At 34.7% G+C, this 19,917-nt stretch overlaps 1 protein-coding gene across 2 annotated transcripts in view; it reads left to right on the top strand.

Moving 5' to 3' along the window:
• LOC143238979 (uncharacterized) overlaps positions 1-19,917 on the top strand; it is a 52,930-nt gene that overhangs the window by 9,669 nt on the left and 23,344 nt on the right. For both annotated transcript variants that reach the window (XM_076479668.1, XM_076479667.1), the window contains exons 2-8: positions 1,780-1,883; positions 4,840-4,938; positions 5,035-5,133; positions 15,111-15,215; positions 15,615-15,713; positions 19,066-19,164; positions 19,518-19,616. In XM_076479668.1, the coding sequence (XP_076335783.1) occupies positions 1,780-1,883; positions 4,840-4,938; positions 5,035-5,133; positions 15,111-15,215; positions 15,615-15,713; positions 19,066-19,164; positions 19,518-19,616 (704 nt within the window). The remainder of the gene's footprint in view (positions 1-1,779; positions 1,884-4,839; positions 4,939-5,034; positions 5,134-15,110; positions 15,216-15,614; positions 15,714-19,065; positions 19,165-19,517; positions 19,617-19,917) is intronic.

Here is a 19,917-nt window from a genome sequence, read left to right as displayed (position 1 = left end):
CAGACAGTCCAATGTGGCTTTGCTATTAGAAAAACACACACACACAAATATTATTGTAAGTCTACGTTTTTGTTTATATTAATGTTAGCCTGTGGGAGTTCTGATGTCACATTTTGCGTAACTGGATGTTTGGATTTTTTTTGTTGTTGAAAGTTTAACAAACGAGTTGCATAATACAAAAATAAAGAGTTACGCTACAGTAAAAAGTTAGTGTTTAGTGAAATGGTTACATTGGAAATTGTGGACTTATTATTGAGTCATTCAGTCATTTGGTTGATTGTTGTAATTTTTTTTGTTTGTTTTCGACGAACTATTAGTTACGAAAACTGCCGTGCGTAGGAGAATACATATCACGTAAGTGACTCTTTTAGCATTTTTGTGTGAGCGTGTGAAATAAAGCCAGTCGATAGTTATGTGGAAACTTTACAAGTTGGTCCGGCATGGCTAGGTGTTTAAGGCACTCGATTCGTAATCCGAGGTACGCGGGTTTGAATTTCCGTCGTATCAAACTTGGTCGCCCTTTCAGTCATGGAGCGTTATAATATGATGGTCAACCCCACTATTTATTGGTAAAAGAGAAATCCAAGAACTGGCGGTGGGTAGTGATGACTGATGGATCTACAAGGAGGCTTTACCAAGTTTCCCTGTTATCTTTGCCTTTGGGACAACAAGGACACCGCAGCACACTACAACAGGAAGCACTGGCCACAACGGATCGAGTTCTCTGTGGGGAGGTACAATGTCAAGTGTGAGTTACTAGTCTTACACTGCTAAATTATGGATGGCTACCGCAGATAGCCCTCGTGTAGCTTTGCGCGAAATTCAAAACAAACAGTTACTCTCCCTGTGAGAAGTAGCTGAAGTTACGAATGGTTACATATGAACACATATACACTGTCTCTTTTGCTCTTTTTCCACATGCATCATATAATATTTTTGAGTTGATTGAAATAACGTTCTGTGAGGATCTGATTATCTGGGGAGGTTAAACCTTTGCAAGTCTCTTATTAGCGCCGCCCTCCTAAATTTATCTTACTAAAGCGGATTAAAATAGTTTTAATCTATAGAAATTATCTAATTTAATATATCTTCGAGTCACCTCAAAGTAATACGAAAAATGAGTTATTACAACTTAGTTATTTATAGTTTTACATCACCTTCAAAAGTTAACAATCTGTTATTTATTTTGTGTGTGAGTCAACACTGGATATTTAAACAATCCATTTGGAAGCGAAAATATAATAGTTGGCTGTACATGCCAAAGCAAGTCGCAGGAACTTAACAAAAACAGAAATGACCATAAAAAAGATAAATGTTATAAAATTATCAAACAACTGTGCGTAAGCCTAATCATAGATCCTCCCTCTGTACATAGTTTTATCCACGTGACTAAATCGTGCCCTCTGTGGTTCACAAACGTGTGTTGTACGAATATTAGACGTAGTTTATGTGAAATTTACATATACTAAATTGTTATTTTTTTCATGTCAGGATGTAAGCATGCAGCTGTTTTGCATGATTTTATAAACAAATATCATAAAGTTTTAAAAACAAAATTATTTAGACTGTTTTATTTGTTATCTAGATAAAATACGCCATTAAACAACGGTTTGTATTGATTATTATTTTAATAAATAAATATAATGAATACTTTTGCTATTCGTGATTAACTAGATTGTGACAAATGCGTCACTAACTATAAGTAAAATATATTAGTTTTGTGTTCTGTTCTTTGAGTAATTGAAGTTACTGAAAATGGTTTATACTCAATCTGTACAGAAATAAAACAGGAGCTGTTGCTACATGAAGCTGCCATCAAAAATGATGTTCCTACTGCGAAAAAACTTATCAACGCTAAAGTTGATGTAAACAGTAGAAGTCACGTAAGTAGGATACCTTAGTATTCCCCTTACAGCTACTTACAGAATTACTGCTTATGTTTATAGATTGTGAAATCTAAATAGACTTTTTACTTGTGTGGTCTGAATTAACCGACATACATGTTTAGTTAAGCAAGTATTGTGAGTGAGTGAAATGTTGAAGTTTTTTTATAGAAGGGCTATGTAACAACTAACTTATTTCTTCTCATTTTTCTTTCAATAATTATTTTATTTACATATTTAAGAACAGCAGTTTCTTAACGTACCACTGTTTTGTTTTTAGTACCATAACTGTAATGATGACTTAGAGATAGTACAAGCAAATAGGGAGTGCTTATAGTTACCAAAATAAATAATTCATGGAGATCATTTTGAATGTGTTGTTCTTCTTCAGGTTAAAGAAGTAATTAGATAAAGGGGAGAGAGAAAGTCAACTGTTGTTTGTTAAATACTTCAGCGATATTCAACCAATCAGTTTTGTTTTGTTTTTAAGTTTTCAATGTCTCTTGTGGTGTGAATTTGCTTTACTAGTTATCGTTTCCATGCGATATTCATTTGACTGTCACAATTATCCATTGTTGTAAATTGAGAAAAACCAAAGTTGATGGTTACGCGTTCTTCTTTGCCATATGTAAAACGTTATTTAATTGTTATCAAAAATTGCTGTAACGTGTCATGCCAGTTTGGTTTTATTATATTGATATTATCGAAAAGGTTTTTTTATTCACAGAATTTTGTTAACTCAAAGTAACATATTACATCATGTAACAAAATTTGTACTTTTTATTGTTCCTGGGCACAAAGTGTTATTTCCCAATTGCTTACGCCTAAAGTAAATGGAAAAGACCTATTTTTTCTTCAAATTTTGCTTCTGTGACCTGGGTAATGAAATTTTTAAATTTACCCATTTTCTAGAACATTCCAGCTATATTCAGTGCTGAGTAGCTGATAGAGAATTTTTTCGGAGTTACAAGAATTTTCAAGAACTTTCTAGAATGTTGTAGGAGCCTTAAAACTGTGCTGCTCCATAACGGTAATAAGTATCCGTCTCTTACCCTGGCTCATTCGATGCACCTCAAAGAGGAATACAACAGCGTCAAGACCGTGCTACAACCCTTGAAGTATTATGAGTGTGGCTGGGAGGTTATCAGAGACTACAAAATGGTGGCATTCCTGATGGATCTCCAAGGAGGCTTTACCAAGTTTCCCTATTATCTTTGCCTTTTGGACAGCAGAGACACCACAGCACACTACAACAGGAAGCACTGGCCACAACGGATCGAGTTCTCTGTGGGGAGGTACAATGTCAAGTGTGAGCCACTAGTGGACCTCCAGAAGGTGTTTTTCCCACCAGTGCACATGAAATTGGATCTTATGAAACAATTTGTCACAGCTCTTGATAAGGAGTCTGCAGTCTTCAAGTACCTTCGAGACTTCTTCCCTAAACTGAGTGAGGCAAAGATCAAAGCTAGTGTCTTCGTTGGACCACAAATAAAGAAGATCCTGGAGTGCATAGAATTCCCTAAGAAGCTCATTATGAAGGGAAAAAAAGCTTGGAGCAACTTTCGCGCAGTGATTCGGGACTTTTTGGGCAATCACAAGGTCGAAAATTATATGGAACTGATTGGAGCTCTGGTAAAGAACTAGGGCGAAATGGGCTGCAGGATGTCCCTGAAAGTCCATATTCGAAATGGGCTGCAGGATGTCCCTGAAAGTCCATATTCGAAATGGGCTGCAGGATGTCTCTGAAAGTCCATATTCGAAATGGGCTGCAGAATGTCTCTGAAAGTCCATATTCGAAATGGGCTGCAGGATGTCCCTGAAAGTCCATATTCGAAATGGGCTGCAGGATGTCTCTGAAAGTCCATATTCTTGACGCTCAACTTGGTAACTTCAAGGAGAACATGGGATCATACTCAGAAAAGCAAGACGAGCGCTTCCACCAAGATATACTGGACTTTGAACGCCGCTACGAAGGAGCGTATAAAGAAAACATGATGGGAGACTATATTTGGGGACTGATACGTGAAAGTGATTTACATTACAGTTGCAAATCTCGAGAAACTACTCACTTCTAAACATTTTTGTTCATTTTTGTATAACTTTTGTGTAAATACATATAACTTTTGTGTAAATACATATAAATCTTGATTCATATGTTGTTTTATCCAGACCTTTTGTAAATGAAAATCTGCAAATTTGCCCCTTTTTACATAGAAAATAGGTTAATTTTCTAAATTTCATTATCCAGGTCACAAAAGCAAAGTTTTAAGGGAATAATGGCCATTTTTTGTACTTTTATAACATAAGCAATTAAGAAATAACACATACTATCCAGGAACAAAATTTGTGTTACATAGTGTTATTTGTAATGCATCCAATGTTAATTATTTTCTCGATATACACGCACGAGAATAATCTATAAGTACATTTTCCTTATCACGATTGTCCATCCATTTTTACAAAGAAAAACGCTTTCCAGTTCTTTACTGTTATGCATATAGTAAATTTTAAAGTGTTTGCTCAAAATAAATTTTTATGGAAGAGTTACTTGATAAACTGTGATGTTACTCATATCCATGCTTAATGATACAACAAGCAGTACCTGGTATAATGTATTATATTAAATTACCTTAATATAAAACTCTAATGTTGTTGGTATGTCTAATAGTCATACTTTAAGAAATAACATTATGCCTAGCTTGATTCTAGAGATTCTTTATTTTACAGTGAAATGCATAAAATGTAGCGATAATTTACTATGTAATCAAAGCTGTGTCAGACTTCTACTAAATAGTTTTGACAATCAATTATGGAATCAGAGCTAAGTCGAATTTATGCTAAGTATTTTTGATAATTCATTATGATGTCACAACTAAGCTAAATTTGTGCTACATTTTTATTTATTTTTCTGTCAGTAATAGTCTTTAAAACAGAGTACAATACAATTTATTTTCAGATGGACAGAGCACCTGTCCATTGGGCAGCTTCTCGTGGTCACTTGGACATTCTGGCTATGCTTATTGTGGTCAAATGTGATATTGAATCTGCCGACAAGGTCAGTAGTTAATTAATGTTCAACTTAGTAATATTTAACATGTTCGAACTTTAAATATGAGCCTATTTTACTCGAACACATAACGTTTTCTTTTAGTATGGCATGAGACCACTTCTGCTAGCTGCCTGGTTCGGCCACAAGGGGGCGGTTCAAATGTTAGTAGAAAATGGAGCTAACTGCAGAGCAACGAATAGGGTAAGACAACCTTCAATGGAAAGTAAACATTGTAATATATTAATGTAAAATATAATAAACTATTAATTCAAGACCGTGTTTGCTGATTGCCCCAATTGTGATTGGATTTTTTTTTCTTTACTGTTGTGTTTATTTTGAAAAATTAAAATAACTTTTTTTCAAATTTAAGTTCTTGTATTCTAGTAACTAATGTCATATAATAAGAGAGCTCAGACAGCTTAAGAAATTCAGAAAAAAATTCTTGACCGTGTTTCATTTTATGTTGTTTAAAAGTATATGAAGTTTGTATCACAAATTGCAACAATGATTTTGTACTTTCACTAGATTTTTCTAATGTCCCTATCCGATAGTGGATCAAGGGTAAGTTTACGGACTTAAACGCTAAAATTTGTCGTTAGGTTCCCCTCGGAATACAGAAAGCAGAGATCCTATTGTGCAGCTTTTCGCTGAAAACAAATAACGTCTCTTTCTGGACACTAATAAATCACGGCATTGTCTACCACCAATTTTTGCTTTCTTACAAACGAGTTAGATATGCTGTTAAAAGAAGAGACAATTAAAGGTTGCCAAACAGGAAAAAAATGCTAACACAATGAAATAATAAATATCAAAAGATCGTTTCTTTCATACCAGTTTAGGTCTGGCATGGCCACGTGGGTTAAGGCGTTGGACTCGTAATCTGAGGGTCGCGGGTTCGCATCCCCGTCGCGCCAAACATGCTCGCCCTTTCAGCCGTGGGGACATTATAATGTAACGGTCAATCCCACTATTCGTTGGTAAAAGAGTAGCCCAAGAGATGGCGGTGGGTGGTGACGATTAGATGCCTTCCCTCTAGTCTTACACCACTAAATTAGGGACGGCTAGCACAGATAGCCCTCTAGTAGCTTTGTGCGAAATTCCAAAACAAACAAACAAAATTGTGCGAAATTCAAAAAAAAAAATCAGTTTAGGCCCAACCCTCTTTTCTTCCCCCTTTTTGTTTTACTTTAATGTCAACTTTACAATGAATTATTGCTAAGACGTTATGTTCTTTAAATTTTATTCCTTGCTGTTACCATAGCAAACGCTAAATGAGTTCATATAAATATTTAATATTCTGCTATCGTTGCACAGGAAGAATTATCAAGTGTTCACTAGAGCTCAGTTGCGTTAGTGGATGAGCTCCGCGGAAATCCATAAAGACATTAATAAGTCATATCTAGGAAAAACATATTTGACATGTGTTAAAAGAGATGTGTTAAAAGAGATGTGTAAAACAGATACAAGCATTCAGAAAGCAAAGGCGGTTTCATTCTGCACTTGGAAACGTGCGCGTATAATATATATTACTTCTTTCAGTTGCTAGTGGTTAGCACTTATGCCTTACACAATTGTCGTTAAAAAAAAATATGTCCAGTTGAAATGAAGTCAAACTTCTTTCACAAACTATCAACACTGAAAAACTTTGCATCATTTCTTTCACAAACTGTTAATATTGAAAAACGTTCCATCACTTCTTTAGCAAACTATTAATATTGAAAAATTTTGCATCATTTCCTTCAACCGTAATTGCAGTGAATGGATCATTGTGTCCTTTTATTTTTTTATTTTTTGCAAATCTTGTTTGAAAGTAGAGCAACCAAGTAATCACAATTGACTTTGATATAATATATGCATTAATAAAGACTGTGATATGAAGAGCTATTAGAAAACAATACACCAGAAAACTAAAAACTATAATCTATGTTTTTCTTTTCGTCTTCAAAATATGTAATTTCAGCGAAAAGAAAAAAAAAATCGCAAATAAATTATCATTTAGTTTATCAAGCAGCAGTGAATAATCGTTTTAGCAGTATAGTAATCTTATTCAAAACCAAAGTATCGTAGATTATTAGTTGTTAAGGGCTTAACATCAATACCCGAAATCCATAATATTACGTGCTCTTGGTGTTTACAGTATTTTGGGCTGCAATCCCATTCATATTTTCACATGGTTCGTATACATATAAATATATTTAGCTAAAAGACACTTGACTATACGTGTAACATAATAACAAAGGTAACTATAGATAAATGTGATGTATGAAGTATTGTGAAGACCCGGCATGGCCAGGTAGTTAAGGCACTCGACTTTTATCTGAGCGTTGCGGGATCGAATTCCCGTCGCACCAAATATACTTGCTCTTTCAGCAGTGTTGGCGTTATAAAGTTATGATCAATCCAACTATTCGTTGGTAAAAGAGTAGCCCAAGAGATGGCGGTGGGTTGTGATGACTAACTGCCTACCCTCTAGTCTTACACTGATAAATTAGGAACGGCTAGCACAGATAGCCCTCGTGTATCTTTACGCGAAATTCAAAAACCAAACCAGTATTGCGAGTTTCAATTTTCTATTAAATAATTATTTAGCGCTGTTACGTATTGTAATTAATTTTGGACGAGTCTCCGATTTATTATGATACGTATATTACGTATTACGATTTTAATTTAGAAGTTAATTGAATGTCAATATGTATCGAATTTATGATATTTGTCAACAAGATTGATACACACAATTTTCTTTCTTAACATAAATATATTTCAATATACAAACAACAATACAATTTACAATAACGGTAATTTTATTTTTTATTACAAAGAGTTAATACAAATAATGATTTATATGGAACACTTTTACAGATTTACAGACAATAATGAATCTTATGGCTGAACTAGAACTGAATATTTTATCGACGATCCAAGCTCACATCGAACAAATTAACTCTGAATTGTTGCTGTTACACCTCGCTTGAGCTAGATAGCTCGGTTGGCCTCACGCCGCTTATAAGCTAAGTTTTACCGACGAAGATATTTAACACTCCTACGAAAAATGGGGCCTAATAGGCCCCAGAGCAACTTGAATGGTTATTAATATTAGGCTAATAATTTTGTATTTAAATGAAATTGCCATTTAAATCCATTAATGAATGGAGTAACGAGATTCCCACTGTCCCTATCTACTATCTAGCGAAACCACAGCCAGGGAAACGGGCTTGGAGAAATCAGGACTAGAAACGTCTTTTCATAGGAGTATTAATATTCTAGTAGAAATACTAACGTCCGAAGTCAATTCACTGAAGTTAAAACGGGTTTTAATGTTCGAAATCTCTAAAGGTCCCTGGTCAAATTTTGTACTTTTCCCGTTAGTAAGTGTTAATCACAATTACAACTTCCAAGGCTTATTGTATACTGATTGTATCTCACAATTAATAATAACTGTCTCTTGATACTCTCGAAGTTTCAAAAATGTTCAAAAACACACTATCATTTTTGTAAAACAATATTATTGATTTTTACTCTCAAGAATTTTCTTCACATTTCGGGAACAGGCGAGACCTACGCAATACACATCTAACAATATACTTCATATGCATAAAAAAATATACTGAAACAAATGTAGGTATTAAAATAAACGTATAACGGTAAATCTGTTACAGAGCTGAGATTTAGCTTTTAGTGTAAACTTATTAACAAGTATGAGCTTTATTTTACTATGTATTATTTTAGTATATTAATAAATCCTTAAACTTTTAAGAGCATTGTATTTGATATGGACGTGCTTTTTTGGTTTGTTTTAAATTAATACATAAAATAAGCAATTATAACAGTTTTTATTTTTACGAAAGAAGTGTTAAATTAGTAATTTGATAACATCAGCAACCTTATAAATTGTCAGATCGTATTAATCGTAGCAAAGCCTATATTTTCGTTTGATAATATATTTATAAGTTCCTACTGTCTCAATGGTAATTATGTAGGATTACAATGGAAAAACTCAGGTTTCGATATCCGTAGTGGGCAGAGCACAGATAAGTTATTGTGTAGCTTTGGGTATATCAACAACCAAACCAATTACATTTATGCCCATGTAAAAATGATTTTCTTTGTTCTGTAATTAATACTACGCATTATGTTTCTCTTGCTAATTTAACTTATAATGACGATTTGTTATGAATCTTAGGGTCTGAAATCAACTATTAAAGATAAAAGAAAAGTGTGCTTCTCCTTTTAACTTCACCGTTCTTACGTTGTTGACAATTCTGTGACTGAAATGTTTCCATGTTCTTAATGTCCACTTTATTTTTAGATATATGTATAGTGATTAGCATGCTCAGACTGTGAATCCGATAACTCACGCTTTCTCTTCCATTCCCTACAGTTAAAAACCAAAAGCTCTCTCCACACATTTGGGTCGTGGATGCGCTATAAGTGTGACAATAAATTTCGACTAATCGAACAGACAAGAGCAGGGCAGTAGTTCGTAGGAGGTGCTTTAACCAGTTACTTTCCGTCTCGCCTGTGCATTCAAAATTAATGACGGCTATGCATATATAATCCGCATGCAGCTTTACGGAAAAATAATAATGATTCATAATAAAAAAAATAATTTGGTGTAGTTATCTTTCTATTATGAGTTGTTTTTTTTCGCCTATAATATATTTTAAACGCTTGCAGTTCATGATTTATATTTTCATAAGCTTATGTACTTCATTTAACTGGGTAGAAGTTGATGTTACACCAATGGCAAGGTTGGCTAGGATTAACTGGTCCAATGGTTAGAGTGCCTGAATCGTGCTTTCGACGGCTTGTGGTTCACAGCCTTTTGCCATAAACTCGCACCTCTCTCTTTGGGACATGGGTGCATTATAGAAGGGACAATCAACTCTATACTGTTGGAGTTGAGTAGCTCAAGAGTTGGTGGTAGTTGTTTACCCTCAAGTCTATCATTTAAAAATTAGAGAGACTAGATCAGATATCACTTGTATGGCTTTGCGTAAATATCCACAAATAAAATGAAAGAAAATTTAATTACTAAAGCTCTGGAACTAGACTATTCAATGCATTCAGATATTGTACATTTTACTATAGTTGAATATACAGTTGTCAGATTTACAATAAAATTTACACGACTGTTTGAAACGTAAATGTTGAAAATAACATGTTGTTAGTTTTACCTGTGTTTCTGTTATAATATAAGTGATAAAAATTTGCAAAAATTATGTATCATGCATGGATAACAATGCCAAAAAGTACATTAAAATGTAGGGATTAATACAAGAAACCATATAAAAATCATTATGTAAGTAGCCAGTAAGAACTGGGTTAATCTTACAAGCTTATGGTTATTAGCCACTGTAACACTGTATAACACTATTAACTTTAAATGCTTTTATTCAAGCATGACTTCGTGCAATTGACAGGAATTCAACATTTAGTTGTAAATAAAAGTTATTCTTGGAAAAATTTGGTTACTTATGTTGTGGTTTTACGTATTTATCCCTACTTTGTTTTTGTACTTTTGCACATTCATACGTCATATTTAATTTTTCCAAAAATAATATTTATTACGTATCTCCCCTCTATTTTAAACAGTTTGAAAAAGTAGACTGATAAGTGAACGTTTGTTTTATTTTTATAATTCAGTAGTAATACTTATTTTTAATATCATATCAGTTTTGTCAGTTACTTTAATTTTGAATTATACTCGAGGCCAGTGAAGGTGGAATGGTTTCCTCCAAAACATTACAAGCACCTCAGGGTACTGAACCGGCTTAAAGGGGATAGTTACAGAACCCATACCTTCCAACTTCACCCCTACTCACTGCATGTGCGTATTATCAGATCCACCACATACTAGGGTAATGTTGATTAATAGAGAGGGCAGCATAAAGACCCAAGACCATAAAGTATAATACCACACATACACAACTACCTACCAGTTTTAACCCCGCCAAAAATTTGAAGAAAAGTAGGCTGCTATATAATGTACTGTTTTGATAATTAAAATTATGAAACTGGTGTTGTTAAACTCAGATATCAATAACATGTAAACAGCTCTTAAAATTCCATAATACTTTATTTTCTTGATACCGGGCCCAACATGGCCAGGTGGTTAAGGCGTTTGGCTCGTAATCCGAGGGTCGCGGGTTTGAATCTCCATTGCACCAAATGTGCTTGCCCTTTCAGCCATGGGGGCGTTATAATGTTACAGTCAATCCTACTATTCGTTAGTAAAAGAGTTGGCGGTGGGTGGTGATGACTAGCTGCCTTCCCTCTAGTCTTACACTGCTAAATTAGAGACTGCTAGCGTAGATAGCCCTCGTGTAGCTTTGCACGAAATCCAAAAAATAAACAAAACGAACAACCTTGATACCGTAAATATTAATTTAGACTATTCTTTAGTTATTTATTTTCACTGAACTTGTTTTGGCAGATATGTTTGTGCAGGGAAAAATCACCAACGGTCGTTGTATAAGAACAATTTGCACTGCCATCTAGCACGCAGAAAATGAAACTGTTATTTATTGATCATTGAAATAATGTATCCTTATAAACTTAAATCACTGCTGAGTAGTACTTTTCCATTTTATTATTTCCCCACAAAAAAACTGTGTAAGAAAAACAAAATAATATTACTGTTACACAAGCTGTTAAACATTCGCTAAATGATGCCAATTGGTGCTCAAATAAGGCTATAACTTAAATTTTGCAGTTAATTGTAAGCATCATAGAGTAATAGATTGAACGCAACAGTGATTATTTTCTTGGCCTATCCGTACGTATTAAGCACTAACGTGCTTAGTGATAGCCTGTTCCCAAGTATTCTTAAAATGCTTTTCTGTCGCACTAAAGCATTTGTAAAATTTTACTCGTTTTGACTAATGTAGGAGAAGAAAAACAAAGACAACCACTTTGGATTTTAGCCAGTTCCCAGTTCTTCATTTTAGTAATATATCCTCAATGATACTGGGAGTCTCACAAGTGTCAAATACTTGAATGACAATTAAGTGCTCAAATAAGGCTATTATTCAACTTTGACAGTTATCTGTAAGCATAATAAAATAATAAATTGAATGCGGTAGCCATTTTTTTTCTCGGCCCATTCTTACATACTAAACACTACCGTGCTTAGTAAAGCATTCAGATAAAAAAAAAGAGAAATATTGTTAAATACCTCAAGAATTTAAGTATTTCCTAACGTTTTTTAGTTTATATAATTATTTACTTTCGTCAGTAATGCATTGAAATTGAAAGTAAAGCAAATGCAGGTCATTTTAGAATATTCAGAAAAGGCAAAGTAAAGTTAGTGAATTCAACTTGGAATAAAATGCACGGTAATACTAAGTCTTAAGTATAAAAAAATGATGCACTTTGTTATCAACATCTTTCTTTTGAGAACCCTGAATTCTTGAAAACTACGTGACAGCTATTACCTCTTTTTTATTGGTAACGTTTTTTTAAGTCTCTAAAGACTACGCCACATCGCAAACCATCCTCAAAGTGTTCAGTTTTGTAGAAATGTCATTTGGAGAAATGCTATAGAACACAATTATATTTATGTCGAATGAACTGCTCCCAAATTCAAAATGACTTATCTTTTTTTATTGTAGTTTTCAAAAGTCTTAGAACGTTACAATTTATTTAGACTTCACCTACATGAATATACCGAATTACTGACAAAATATTATTTAGCCTAATATAAGTGACATACAAAGTGAAGAACGAAAATTACAATTGCTCGTTAACTTACAAAGTTATGTGACAGATACAAAACCCACGACTTAGTGAAAATAACTGACGAAATGATTTATAACCGTGTTAACTTCACGAAATGTTAAATTATTGATAGTGTTGGCACAAATTTGTAATATATTATCATTAACATAATTAAATTAATCTCAAAATATTTACATGATTCAAATATTATTGAGGGCTTACGAAAGAAAAAGAAACACTAATTATAAGGAACTTTAAAAACCCTAAGTCGATTCAAGCTCTGAAATTATTTATGCTTTAATTTCTTAATATGTCTGTTTATTAATTGGAGGAAGTTAAGCCTTTAAGTTATATTTTAAAGCTCTCTCAAAATAGACTTTTATGGTCATTTTCAGGAAAAACATTACCAACATATAAATAATTTTATCAGTCTCACAATGTGGCGTCATAAAAATGAAAGAAAAAATAATTTTAGCAAAATAATATTTTAAAGCATAAAAATACAAATTAGGCGACAGTAGGTTGTTTGTTGATAGGTTATTGAACTAGTCAGCATCGCACATTGTAAGTTAGTGTTTTTCATGAGGTACATAAGATACAAGATATGCCGTGCGTGCGAAAAAATTAGTAAATGGAATTTCTATCGATAGATTATTTATTTGTAAAGTTACACCCATCATTAGTCACTGGAAACTGTGTGTTTTCTTATTGCAAAACCACATCGGGCTATCTGCTGAGCCCACCGATGGGAATTGAACTCCAGATTGTAGCGTTGTAAATCCGTAGACGTACCGCTGTACTAGCGGGGGGCACACTGGAAACTTCTACAAGTTATTAAATTGTAGTTTGTTTCCTGTTTTAGAGCAAAGTCACATTGAACAATCTGTTGTGCCCACAGCGGGAAATCGAAACCCGGATTTTACCTTCGTAAGTCTATAGACTGGAAGATTTAACTTGTAGTCCAAGAAATAAAACGCTCTAATTATCACATACTGGATTGGACTTTGCATTTTTCTTTGTATACTGGCTAGGCATGGCCAGGTGGTTAAGGCACTCGACTTGTAATCCGAAGGTTGCGGGTTCGAATCTCGTCACACCAAACATGTTCGCCATTTCACCCGTGGGAGCGTTATAAAGTGATGGACAATCCCACTATTCGTTGGTAAAAGAGTAGCCCAAGAGTTGGCGATGGTTGGTGATGACAAGCTGCCTTCCCTCTTGTATTACACTGCTAAATTAGGGACGGCTAGCACAGATAGCCCTCGTGTAGCATTGCGCGAAATTAAAAACAAATCATCTTTCTATACTATATAATCCACAAAGAACCCGTCCAACATAACAAGCTGTTACAACGATGTGATTTGCTTGTCCCAAAGAAAATAAACTGGTATTTCTAAGAAATTAAAGCTTCGCTGTCGACAACAATTTTGTTGTGTCAAACAAGGGACGTGCCGAAGTTAATATTTCTTCTGTGCGACAACATAAATATTGGTGACGGCGAAACAAAAAGTCCAGTAACGGATTGTCACTCTATAAATACTCGTGACGTTTAGCTACTTTGGATTGTGCATTTTTAAAAACTTATTTTGTCCATGTTATGTGATATACAATACTATTTACTGATATATTGAAATGAACATAAAAAGAACACCTTACTTTGTACATTTGCTTGTAGTTTAAGAAGTAAAACGCTCTAATTATCACTTACTGGATTGGACTTTGCATTTTTCTTTCTATACTGGCCAGGCATGGCCAGGTGGTTAAGGCACTCGACTTGTATTGCGAAGGTTGCGGGTTCGAATCCCCGTCACACCAAACATGTTCGCCCTTTCACCCGTGGGAGCGTTATAAAGTGACGGACAATCCCACTATTCGTTGGTTAAAGAGTAGTCCAATATGAACTTATCGCTTAGTTAGGTTATAGTCCAATTCAAATTTGGACTTTTTGTAAGTATATATATTTATATATATGTACCTGGTGTTTTTTTTTTAATATCATCTCCTAACAACCTGCGCTCCACCGCCGTAGATGTACGCTTGTAACCATACTAATCTTATATACTAAGTTATATCTTATAACTTTCTATGCCCGTATACTGGTACTTGCGTGCTCTTTTCTATGAAGATCTGAATGTTATGTTCAGTAATTTTTTTAGTTTTGTTTGTTTGTTTGGTTTGAATTTCGCGCAAAGCTACGCGATGGCTATCTACACTAGCCGTCCCTAATTTAGCAGTGTAAGACGAGAGAGAAGGCAGCTAGTCACCACCACCCACCGCCTAATCTTGGGCTACTCTTTTACCAACGAATAGTGGGATTGACCATTAGAATTTTAACACCCCATGGGCTAAAAGTGCGAGCATGTTTGGTGCGGCTGGGATTCGAACCCGCAACCCTGATTACGAGTCGCGTGCCTTAACCACCTGGCACGTTTTCAGTTTAATATTTACTTTCTGTCTTCTAGCAAGGACTGAATGTCCTTCATTGTGCAGTTCAAAACAATCACATGGACGTTGTCGCTTTCCTCTTAGAGTCGGTGGAGAATATTGAAGTGAATTTCTGTGACAGAGTAAGTCTAGCTTATGTTATAGAAGAATATAAGTACATTAAACGTTTTAAAGTAGGTTTCAGTGATCCTAGTTCGCTGTAGAAACAACTTCAAAAGTAATTAATAAAAATCGGATTTTGGATAAGATAAATTATCAGGGATAAGTAAGTATCAGTGGAGATAAATACTAGGCAATAAATACGGTTTCTTATCCATGTGTGTAACCAAACGATTTTAAGCTTTATTTCGTAATAACACGTTCTTTTTTTTTATCCAAACAATTTATCAAACTGGAATGTATTATATTTTCTCCTTTGTACAATGTAGAACACACACACAAATATATATGTGTGTATGTGTGTGTGTTTATGTGATGCACAAAAATAGAAGTATGCATATATACATACATTGTTCTTTCAGAACGGACAGACTTCGCTTCACTCAGCTGTAGCTAACAACAATATGGAGATTGTCGAACAGCTAGTTAAGTTTGGAGCGGATGTCAGTATTAAAGATAAGGTAGTGTGTCAGTGTATTCTCTCTCTATTATGCTTGGGAAATAAACATTACATTTACAGTTCAGTTTAAAATAGGAATAACTATTTATTAATCTTATATTGCATGAAAATGTTTCATTTTCTACTAAACCAAGTTGACTACAAAGAGCAGCACAAACACTTTTGATATGAAGCCGAGTAGTTGCTTGCGTGTCCTTTATTCTCTTGTCACGTGTTTGTTTCATTCATGCAACATAATGATATATGACGTCATTACCACTAAACATCCAAATACTGTGTCTAGATCCACACAAACAATTATACGACATTACCGTTTAGAACTACCCATATTTTCAACTGAGGTTCGCACATTTATGTGACGTCATTGTCTTAAAACATCCACTGTCCAACGTAGATTCACATAAAGATTTCTGTGACGTTATTGCCGGTAAACATCCAAACTTCTCAGTTAGACTTTCCACAAAAATCTTTAAGATTTTTATCTGAAAGGAGGTGGATTAGAAACTGGCTCTGTTATGCAAAAATATTCTACAAATGAGGACACAGAAACTTGAGGGCGGACCAGCATGGCCAAATGGGTTAAGACGTTCGACTCGTAATCTGAGCGTCGCGGGTTCGAATCCCCGTCGCACCAAAAATGCTCGCCCTTTCAGCCGTGGGGGCGTTATAATGTGACGGTCAATCCCATTATTCGTTGATAAAAGAGTAGCCCAATAGTTGGCGGTGGGGGCCGATGACTAGCTGCCTTCCCTCTAGTCTTACACTGCTAAAGTAGGGACGGCTAGCGCAGATAGCCCTTGAGTAGCTTTGCGCGAAATTCAAAAAACAAACAGTGTTCTACTAAGCTTGAAAAAACAAACACAAATTATTTTCTCCTCTATCCTGGGGGTCCCACAGTGGATCGGCGGTAAGGTTATCAATGTATGACGCTAAAATCCGGGGCTGGATTTCCCATGGTAGGCTGAGTACAGATAGCCCATGACGTACCTCTGTCCCATAACAAATACGCAAACGATCCTGAGTTGCTAAGACGTGATGTGGTGAAATCAAAGGTAAGCTGAATTTAAATCCAGATTTGCAATACATGAACAAAATGGTGCAATACGAAGGATGGCAAGTTGCTCTATTTTGTTGGATTTATGAGATTTCCCTTCTTTAAGAAAGAGTTTTGGATTCTTTTTTTCTTCAAACGTTTTTGAATGGATAACTTTTTCTCATAGAGTCAGTCTATGTAATAAATATAACAAGTTTTTTAAACAATAAAAGTATATATATATAAATTGTATTTGATATTAACAACTAACTTTTATGTATTATTTTTATATTACTCGTTCGTTTAATGTATTTGTAATAGAATCATACGTCTTTATGTGTGTTTTAATCTAATTAGAATTATTAGTCTAAGCTCAAAATCTTCTTTTAATAAGATTATACCTTTTAATGTATGCTTTGTCAATGCAAAAATATAATTTACTCGTATATGTTCCAATGAGACGGTGATAGTTTCTTTTCATGATTTTAACTACAAATGTGCAATTGTTAACAAGTTCCTAGCGTTATCTTTCCACCAAGCCCAGCATGGCCAGGTGGTTAAGGTCCTCGACTCGTAATTCGCGGGTTCGAATCCCCGTCATACCAAACATGCTCGCCCTTTCAGCAGTGGGGACGTTGGTAAACGAGTAGCCCAAGAGTTGGCGGTGGGTGGTGATGACTAGCTGCCTTCCCTCTTGTCTTACACTGCTAAATTAGTGACAGCTAGCGCAGATAGCCCTCGCATAGCTTTGCACGAAATTCAAAAACAAGCAAACAACAATCTCAACAACCTGTCTTGAACCAATTCAAAATAGTTCAACGCTACGCTGTGCGCTTATCACGTCACGTTAACATTCCCTCTGGCGAAACAACCTTAAAAGTCTAAATTGAAAGACAAACATAGCTCACAACACTGTTCCCTCTCTGGATTGGCACATTAAACTTCATTTAAACTTCCATATTTAACATTAAAGCGACTCTTGAAACTTAGCGACGTCAGTATTCGTATAGACAGTCACTAATAATATGTTTGAAAGAAACTAACAATCATAAGTTTAATTAACAAAAAAATTTTTCTTTACTTATTTAACGTAACCTAAACTGTTCAGTCTCTAACCATTTTTGGTGATTTTCTTTACCGTGACTTATGGTAGAAAGATAGAATAACTTCTTTCTTTATCAATACTTGTTGTTTGTTTTTCAATGGGAGAGTTGTTTTCGGGTAGAAAGTCGAGGGAATCCACTAATTATTGCATCTATGTTGATACTCTGGAAGTGATTTCGACAGGAATCTCGGAGTCTTCAACAAGTTGATTTATTATCCGTAGACTTACCGCTGTGCCAGTAGGGGACCACTGTTCTTTGATAAAAGAGTAGCCTAAGAGTTGGCGGTGGGTGTGATGACTAGCTGCCTTCTCTCTTAAAGACGTGTTGACGTTGATTTCATTGTATTACAACATTTTGACCTAATAAAAACCGAGTTCCGTCGTACAATGTTTATATATTGGCTCAATTGTCTTCCTCACTCCATCTATAAAAACGATTCTAGTATCAACGTTTGCAGATTTTGTATAATTAGAGACACCCTACCAGTACGAACTGTTAACAATGCTTTGGGGAAGTTCTAACAATTCATCTTAACTCGAAGAATTTAATAGGCCGAAGTCGATCGTTATGTATAAGTTATGGTAGGATAGTCACGTGGTAATGATCCGTCTTTACTGTTGCAAACTAAATTTTACCGTTCATCAGTATCAGATCGGTCTTTGTGATTTTTCGTACCGTTGCTAATTTTGGGCTGGTTGGTCATAAGCAAATTCACCCTCATTATTAGTTTCTTGTGTGTTGTAGCGTTTAGTTTTATTGAAATCCATAACATTAAAGTTTAGCACGAGGAATAGAGATGTTTAATTCATTCTTTTTTCTAATGTTATCACGCCCAAAGATAGTTAGTCCTAGCGGAGGTAATGTCAACTGGAATTACGCAATAATAACATAGCACTATGGAACTCGTGTGTTTAATTTCTCACGTGACCTTATCATGTTCATTTCCAAGTGTTTTACCTAGTAACTTAAAGATACAGAATGTAAAAGAAAAATATTATGTACCTTTTTTATTTTCTCTTTGTATTTTAAATAAAGAGATAGATATACAATCAAAATTAGACCGACTTACTCACGCAGAATGTTGAAATGGAAAGATGCGTGAATAAAGTTTTTTTAAAAAGTCAAAATATGTCAAAGAATGAGAGTAAAAATAACCTACACCTAACGTAGATTATAAACTGTCATTCATTTCACACATATCTAACTTTCCATAGACTGGATCAACAGCCGTCCACCTAGCGGCAGAAAAAGGTTACCATTTGGTTCTTGTGAGACTTCTACGAGTTGGTGTGGAAATAGAAGACCGCGATGAGGTACTGTTTGATTAACGAAATCATTTCAATGCATAATATGATTGTCATTGTAATATCTAATATGCAAATATATGTGTGAGTGTCTATATACATATATATGTGTGTAAAGAATCAGCTTATTTTCAGCTGTTTAGAATATTTTATCAAAGTTAGGCTAAGGTCATTCCGTTAACAAAATAATTGTTAATATCATTATTCATTAATATGTTATCCGTAATACAGTACTGACACAGAAAGGCTTATATGTGAAATCGTTTGTTCGCTCTTTCGTTGAAGTAAATTTAATTTCATTATGTAGTCTGTACTTGAAGGCTTGACATAAGCTGATCTCCCTGCTGTTTCTATTTTGTCAGGATGGACGAACTGCACTCCACCTGGCAGCACAATATAATCACCAGAAAGTAGCAGAAATACTTCTTGAGCACAACTGTGATCCAGGGTCAGAGGATGCGGTAGGTGAATGAAGTTTACCAGGTTTCTATTAGTTCCGATTACAAGAAGTTAAACTGATGACGGTTTAAAATGTCAGAAAAAACATGTTGATTACATGTTCTCTAAGTATATGATGTAACAAACGTTCATTTTTGTAGTTGTTGAAGGCCAAGTCTTTAAATCACTCGAATCTTATGTGAGTACACACATATACGTATGTATATCTGTGTGTTATTTATAGATATTGAAAGAAAAAATGTCTTCCAGATGTAACGTTATAAAATATAAATTTCTAAATTGAGTTAATTTTATCCAAACTTC

The sequence above is a fragment of the Tachypleus tridentatus genome, chromosome 13 (assembly GCF_004210375.1).
Source record: "Tachypleus tridentatus isolate NWPU-2018 chromosome 13, ASM421037v1, whole genome shotgun sequence".
Taxonomy (NCBI): domain Eukaryota; kingdom Metazoa; phylum Arthropoda; class Merostomata; order Xiphosura; family Limulidae; genus Tachypleus; species Tachypleus tridentatus.
The sequence above is the reverse complement of the archived record's forward strand: the minus strand, read 5'-3'. Positions and strand labels throughout refer to the sequence as shown.